Source organism: Hyaena hyaena, unplaced genomic scaffold (genome assembly GCF_003009895.1).
Source record: "Hyaena hyaena isolate Hyena2069 unplaced genomic scaffold, ASM300989v1 scaffold_1911, whole genome shotgun sequence".
In the NCBI taxonomy this organism is placed as follows: domain Eukaryota; kingdom Metazoa; phylum Chordata; class Mammalia; order Carnivora; family Hyaenidae; genus Hyaena; species Hyaena hyaena.
The window spans coordinates 55,554-63,553 of NW_024082521.1; the positions used below are offsets into that span (position 1 = coordinate 55,554).

Below are 8,000 nucleotides of genomic sequence, written 5' to 3' on the forward strand. Positions count from 1 at the left end.
AGAAGTGGTTGAAAAACTATTTCACTTAAAGGATATTTGGGGGGGGGGGGGTTCTTTATGTAATAGTTGCTAATTTTAAGACTAAAGGTAAAAATGGGATTCTGGATTTTTGATTAAGGGAATACTGTTGATAGCAGCTCATAAAAAAAAAAGACTCACATTTTTATCTTAAAGGTTGTATTTGGAACAGAGTGACTTTCACGAGAAGTTTGCTGGTGGAGATATATGTGTGGATAGATCATCAGAATCTGTGACATGCCAGACTTTTGAGTTAACATTGCGATCTTGCCTCTATCCTCATATTGATAAGCAGTATCTCGAGTGCTGTGGAAACCTCATGCAAACTCTGAAGAAAGATTACAGGTATAAGGGAGTAGTTTAGTTTTGGAAGTAGACAGTAGTTTATTGCACTTTAAGAACAGTTGAAATTATTTTAAAACTATATTTCAAGTTAATTTTTAATAGAGTAGGAGATGAGTATGCAATTTTCTTTTGAGAGAATCAACCAGCCATCTGTTTCACACCATTATGTTATGAAATTTAATCTTTTATTTCTGAGACTCTACCCCAAAAGAAATACAGAAAAAGCTTGTTTCACAAAAATGCCCATCAGAAGGCTTTCTATCAGAGGGAAGAACATGAAATTACTTAGATAACTAGTTCTTTAAATTATGGCATAGCCATAAAAATGGCATATCCATATAAGCTATGGCATATCTATGTCATGTATGAACTTTATAAAGTTTATGTTTATCCAGAGTTTTAAATAGTATAAAATGTTCTTAAAGCTTAAAAAGAATATATAATATGGTAGGGACTATATTTTTTCAAATGCATAGAAAAGAAAGACTGGAAAGAAATACCCCAAATATTGACAGTAGAAATTCACTATGAATAGCAGGGTTTGGAGTAACTAGTTTCGTTACACTTTTTTTTAAAATTTATTTTATTTATTTATTTTGAAAGAAAGAGAGAAAAAGAGAGAGCAAACAAGTGAGGGAAGGGCAGAGAGAAAGGGAGAGAAAATCCCAAGCAAGCTCCACACTGTGAGCACAGAGCCTGATGTGGGGCTCGAACTCATGAACCGTGAGATCATGACCTGAACTGAAACCAAGAAAGAGGTGGACACTTAAATGACTGAGCCACCCAGGCACCCATAGTTGGTTACACTTTTTTGACTTTGGCCATCCTTGTACAGTGTTCTAGAAAAGTAACATTTCTTTCTATTAAAGGCAAACATAAGTCCTTTTATTATTTTAAAAGTCCCTAAGAGGTGTTAGTAGTTTTGGGGTTTTTTGTTTGTTTGTTGTATTTCTATTTTTAGTAAATGTCGAATGTAAAACTCTTTCAAAATTAGTAATGTACAAAACCTGGTACTGATCTAAAATTCTGTCCCATGAATGTAAGATCTTTTCTGTTGCTTATTTTCTCTCCATTTTAGATTGGTTGAGTACTTGCAGGCCATGAGAAATTTTTTCTTAATGGAAGGTGGAGATACTATGTATGACTTCTATACATCAATTTTTGATAAGATAAGAGAAAAGGAAACCTGGCAGAATGTGTCTTTTCTTAATGTTCAGCTTCAAGAAGCAGTAGGACAACGTTATCCTGAAGATAGTTCACGGTAAAATATATCACATTTTTGTTTTTAATGATATAAAACAATACATGTGTGATAACTCATCTGTGAATTCTTATATATATCATTTATTCCTCATACTAACCGTATGAATTATTTTTCATATTAGAAAACTGAGGCAGAAAGTAGCTACATGACTTACCTGCTTATAAGCACAGAGTGATGATGAGCTTGTGCCATGCAGGCTTTTCAGGGTCTGATCGCCTCCTTACAGGCCTAGAGTCAGTGCTAGCCACTAGGTGTGGAACCTCTCTGGCCCATCGGCCTCACCCTACAGCCAGATGCACTGGCCTTCTTACACAGGAGCCTTAGGCAATGTTTTGAAACAGTGAGAGCAAAACTCTCAGGGCCTGCTGAGGCCAGAGCTCCAGGCCTCACAGACCTTCACTTCTACCACATGCTGTTGGTCAAACCATGTCACAGGCTAGCTAGGTTCAGGTGAGCTTATCCACAACTGTAGAGCTAATCAACTCTTTCTCCCTGTCAGTATGCCTGCTAAACAACTCAGCCATGTCTGTGGGTTGAGGGTATCACCAAATCTTTGTGAAGCAAAGATTCATCTTTTACACTGCTTGGTAATCCTTTTTCTTGGTCTCTGTCCCTGTTCAGCTCTCTTTCTTGGCTCCCTTCCTCAGCTCCCTCAGTGGTCCTTCAAAAGTAATAGTCAAAGCATTCTTTCCCTCACAACCACACCTAAGTTCCTAACCTACTACTTAGTGGATTATTTTAATTCCTTTTATTTTTATGTCACTCTTTTTTTGTTACCTTTAATTCTTCTATAAAAACAGAATTTTCATCAGTTATGTGGTTAGTAAAAGAAGGTCTAGCAGCTGGATGCTTTCCATAATAAGTAATTGGTGCCCAACAATCCCCAGAGGGAGCAGGAAAAGTTGTTTATCACTACCAGCAGATACTCATGAATTCGTTATTTTTAATATATTGCAGTCTATTATAGTCATTTTTTGTTGCTCAGACTGTCTCATTTTCACCCAGAGGGAGCCCCTTCATTCAGCCGTAGTATCTCAGAGAGCATTCTTACTTTCAGGACTAGATGTCCGGGCTCATCCTGTGCCCCTCCTGCCAGGAGCAGTAGTCCCATTTAATTAATGGCTTAAAAAGTCCTTGATCTGGTGCCAGAGTGTTCATCAGTATTGTATTGTCAGTATTTCTGGGCTTTTTCAGTTGACAGAGCTAGGAAATATGTAGGAAGAAAAAATTAATCATAAGCTCATATGGATATTTCTAATTTATATAAAGATTCATTTTTCACTTCTTTGATTTTCCTTTGTGTCTCTTCCCTTGAGTGCTTACTAACACATTGATGTAACTAATGGTTTTATTCTATAATAAGTTAACAGTTCCAAAGTAACAATAATAGCAACAAGCCCAATGAGAGTTTAAATTAATGCTTATGATTGTTTTATCTTCCTCTGCTGTTAAGCCATCAGAATACTGTATTTCAAGGTCACTTGGAATAATTCTCCATGTGATTATGCTACCAACTTAATGTAGGGCTTTGGGTTTCTGTTCTTCTGCTGTGCATATATGCAATGACTAGATTAGTACATCTCACTTCATATTTTTGCCAGTGAACTTCAGAGTATATTCCTACAGTGGGATTGCTGGGTGAAAGGGTAAATGTATGTATAATTCTGCTGGCTGTTCCCAATTCCTCATCATATGGGCTTTATCTGTTCTAATTCCCACCAGTTGTGTGTAGAGTAGCTTTCTCCACAGCCCCACCAACAGAATAATATTGTCAGACTTCTGGAATTTTGCCAGTCTGATGGTGAGAAATGGTATCCCAGTGTAGTTTTAATCTATATTTTTCTAGTTATGAGTGAGCATAAGCATCTTTCCATTTGTTTATTTTTGCATTTTTGTTTTATTTATTTTTGAAAGAGAGAATGAATGGGGGAGGGACAGAGAGGGAGACAGAGGATCCAAGGCAGGCTCCACACTGGCAGTGAAGAGCCTGATGCAGGGCTCAGACTCACGGATTGTGAGATCGTGACCTGAGTCGAAGTTGGATGCCAACTGACTGAGCCATCCAGGTGCCCCTTTTCTGCATTTTTTAACGTGAACTATCCATACCATATGCCACTATTTCTATCAGTATCAGGTCACGATTCTTTCCATTTTTAGAAGCCATTTGTATTATATAGGTTTCCAAATTTGACATTTATCTTTTCCTTCTGCTTATGGTATTATAATTTTTTGTGATTGTTTTGTCTTGTAGATTTTTTAGTTTTATAATTTATCAGTCTTTTACTACTTTTGGGTTTTGGGTTATAGTTAAGAAAGTTTTACTTTTTCCCAGGTTATAAAGAAATTCACCCGTCTTTTCTGCTAATGCTTGAATGGATTTTTGACATTTAGACGTTGATCTATTTCAAATTTATCTAGCTAAAAAACATGAGAAATAGATCTATTTTTATCTTTTTCCAAATTACTAATTGGTTCCCATCACTTATTTCTTGAAAGAAAAATCCATCTTAACTCCATTTATTTGACATTCCCCTTTATCATTAAATTTTCATGTATGCTTGAATGTCCTGTCTTGATTTCAATTTCCCTGTTGTTTACCCATGTGCTAATAGCATCGTTTTAATAATAGGGTTTTCTTGGCTATTCTTGTTTATATGTTTTTCTAAATGTACTTTATCATCAACTTATCTAGCTCTACCAAAACTTTAATGGTCTTTTTATTGAGATTGCATTCTATTCATAGGACAAATGATCCATCCCCAGGGACCCCTTTTGCTATGGCTTTCATGTGTTCTAGGCACCTGTCTGGCCCTCAAGTCTCCTTCTTCATTCCAGCATTAATGCCAGTGCTGCTCCCCTGCCTGCCTGGTACCCCTGCCTCACACCCCACCCATATCCCTGCTGCTCTTCCTATAGCCTCCCTGTGAGCCCTTTGCTTTCCACTTGCCTTTGGCATAGCTACTCATTCTACTGCCTCAGCACTCCTGCCTGGGGGAGTTCCCAGTCCATGTTAATGGTTTCAGCGACCCCTTATGACCTATAGATTATTATCTTTAGCCCAGGTGTCTGCACAACCAGCAGCTCATGACTGTCATAGACTCTGGGTCTAAAGTTCTCTCTTGTCCAGCAAGAGAGCGGACGTAGGATTAAAATGCGAGAGATGGCTAATGTCCAGGAGAAGACAGGAGCCCCGATTAAGGGACCTTGCTCCATTTTTATTAGGATCAGTAGGCTTACAAACATGGTGATGAACGTGCACAAAGAGACAGTAAATCTGTAAGCATTAACTCATGGGGGTGAGGGAAAGGGGGTTTTGAAGTTTTAGGACGTTAGGGGTTTGGGTAACAGCACACATGAGGTGCTGTGTTTATCTTAGCCAGCCCAGGGGATAAGACAGATAGAGCATGCAACCTCAGGGTCAACAAGTCACCTTTGTTTTGCTAGTTAGCTATGCTCTGGGCAGCTTCACCTCACAGTGGTCTATAGCCCTATTTGCCTGTTTATGTAATTTGGTCCTTCCTTCCTGTGAAAGCAGCTTTCTGCTATGTACTAAATTGGGGAATGTTTTTGCCCTGAATACCTAATCTTGTTTACCTCATATACCTTTGTATTGGGGTCTTTGTCCCACCCCCCCATCCTGGGGGCCTTTTCCCCACCCTCTCATACCTGTTTACCTAATCTTGTTTACCCAGACTTAGGCGTGATCATCCTATGGCTTTGTAATTCTTCATGCCTTGTTAACCCATCAGTGCAGGCTCAGGGAATTCCTAAGCTTATTCCCCACATATGACTACACTCAAATGTCATGTATCCAGAACTAAGCTCATCATTGTCTCATCCCAAACCATCTTTTGTCTCTTCTAGTAGAGCACTATTGTTCATCTCAGTGCCCAAAGACACTGTGTGGCTCACCCTAGATTCGTTCCTCTGTCCTAGCTCCTATATATTCTGGTCACTCAGTTCTGCCTTGTAGATAATGTTTTCCCTTACTTCTCACTTAAGATCATCTCTTTGATGCCTCTTGACTGTCTCTGTCTCTCAGCCTTTCTCCCTTCCATTTGACACCCACAGGACCACAGACTGACTATAGTAACCTGGCAACTCCCTCTACCAGTTATGTTCAGACTCTCATTGGTGCCTCATAACAGATGAGCTGAGCTGCTTCTCATGAGAAGGCAAGCTTTTACTATCTGGTTCATTTCCCAGCCTCATTTCTAGTATATGTACACATATAGACACATCGTGTTCTCTCTCCTACAACACTTTACATTTCAGGGATTCAGAATATTTCTGGTTTGCTCAAGAGCTGTACTTTCCCTGCTTCATAGCTTCCTCCAGTTATGTGCACTTCTATTTGCATGGCCTGGCAATGGTCTGCTCTCCTACAAAGTCCTGCCTGCCCTGGATTGGTGTAGCACCGTATGTCTGCTCTGTGATTTGCTCTGGGCTATGAGCCCATAGAAGGGGAGAAGGGATTGACTTTCTTTTTCCTGCTTGGCGTGATGAGTGATGAATAAGGTATTCAGTAAGTGCCTACTAAGTACGTAATGGATGCACATGTAACAGATTCATGAGCTAAAAAGATTCTGACTAATGCCTGTGACATGGAATGAATTGGCTAGTTTATAAGTCACATGCTGTGTTTTCCATCTCTAGTTGTAAGGCTGCCTCCCCACCTCTGTGGTACACTTAAACCTTCCATGGTCTACATCCCAGTTTCATCACTTGATGCCCCTATAATTGTGGAAGAGTTACATCATTTCCTAGTCCACTGACAAGACTACTCTGAGGATTGAGTAAGGGCACTTGAGTGCCCACGTAGTACCTGGTGCAAGGACATTTCCTTGAATATTTGTTGTTTATTTCTATTGAGGGTCACACTCAAGGCAGCATTAGGAAAGAGTGGATGAAGCAGTATGTAACACCTTTTCTTTGGAAGCAGACCCCATTCTTGTTGACACACTTGCACACACTCTCTCCAGGGTAAGGAGAGTGGCCTTCCCCCACTATCCTCAGCAGAAGGTCCATCTTCTGGGCCTGTAGCCTGAATTTTATCACAAGTAAGCACCCAACCTATTACCATTATATCTTCCTCCCCCAACTTCATCTTTTTTTCCTAATTAACTTAACAACACTTTAGTGTTTCTTCTCTTTCATACCTAAACCCATTGTTTAAAAACTTTGCCCCTCTTCTAAAACCAAATTCCTATTCTGTAATATATGCTAGAAAATAGGTCTTTATTTAAATATTTACTTCCTTTTATGAAATATGTCTTCTTTGAAATATGCAAATGTTAAATTGCTAGTGGCTTTTTAAAGAGGTTTTTTTTTTTTTTATGAGCATAGAAGTTCATAAACTAAAACTGAAATTTCTTTATCTAGTCTGTCTATATCTTATGAAAATGTTGACACAACTAAGAAGAAACTCCCTGTTCATATCTTAGATGGTCTAACCTTGAGCTACAAGGTATGTGCTAATACACTTAGTAAGAACATTTTTTTTCTATTAAAATTACAACATGCAAGTAATAGATTACTTTTTACTGTAATTTTCTGTTTTTGTTTTCATAGATCCCCTGGCCTGTGGATATTGTTATAAGTTTGGAATGTCAAAAAATTTATAATCAGGTGTTCCTTCTCTTATTGCAAATAAAGTGGGCAAAATATAGTCTGGATGTTTTACTATTTGGTGGTAAGATTGGTTTTCAACAGATAAATTATGATTTAATTTTAGCCCTGAAAAAAAGAAGTAGGTGATCTTTGGTCATTTTTTATGTATACACAAGTTCCCAAATGATAAGTATTTATAGCAATAGTTTTACAGATGTCAGAATTAACTTTCCTGAATGAAATACCAAGGAATTGTACAGTCAATCTGAAATATAAGAACTTGATTAGAAATTTAGCCAGAATAAGTATTCTTAATTATGCAGAAAATTTTTTTTTTTTTGCAGTTCTCCAACTGAACTTTTTTTTTTTAATTTTTTTTTAATTTACTTTTTTACAGATAGTTTATTGTCAAGTTGGTTTCCATATAACATCCGGTGCTCATCCCCACAAGTGCCCTCCTCCATGCCCTTCTCCCCCCTCCCCCCACACACCCATGAGTCCTCAGTTTTGTTCTCAGCATTCAAGAGTCTCTCATGGTTTGCCTCTCTTTTCCCCACCATTTCCCCCCTTCTTCTCCCCCATGGTCCTCCGTAAAGTTCCTCCCAATCCTCCTATACGTGCAAACATGATATTTGTCCTTCTCTGCCTGACTTATTTCGCTCAGCATAACACCCTCAAGGTCCATCCATGTTGCTACACATGGCCAGATTTCATTGTTTCTCATTGCCATTTAGTATTCCATGGTATAGATAAACCACATCTT

At 38.5% G+C, this 8,000-nt stretch overlaps 1 protein-coding gene across 5 annotated transcripts in view; it reads left to right on the forward strand.

Moving 5' to 3' along the window:
* TUBGCP5 (tubulin gamma complex associated protein 5) overlaps positions 1-8,000 on the forward strand; it is a 58,746-nt gene that overhangs the window by 42,706 nt on the left and 8,040 nt on the right. For all 5 annotated transcript variants that reach the window (XM_039225053.1, XM_039225056.1, XM_039225055.1 and 2 more), the window contains 4 exons: positions 175-363; positions 1,442-1,624; positions 7,010-7,094; positions 7,199-7,319. In XM_039225053.1, the coding sequence (XP_039080984.1) occupies positions 175-363; positions 1,442-1,624; positions 7,010-7,094; positions 7,199-7,319 (578 nt within the window). The remainder of the gene's footprint in view (positions 1-174; positions 364-1,441; positions 1,625-7,009; positions 7,095-7,198; positions 7,320-8,000) is intronic.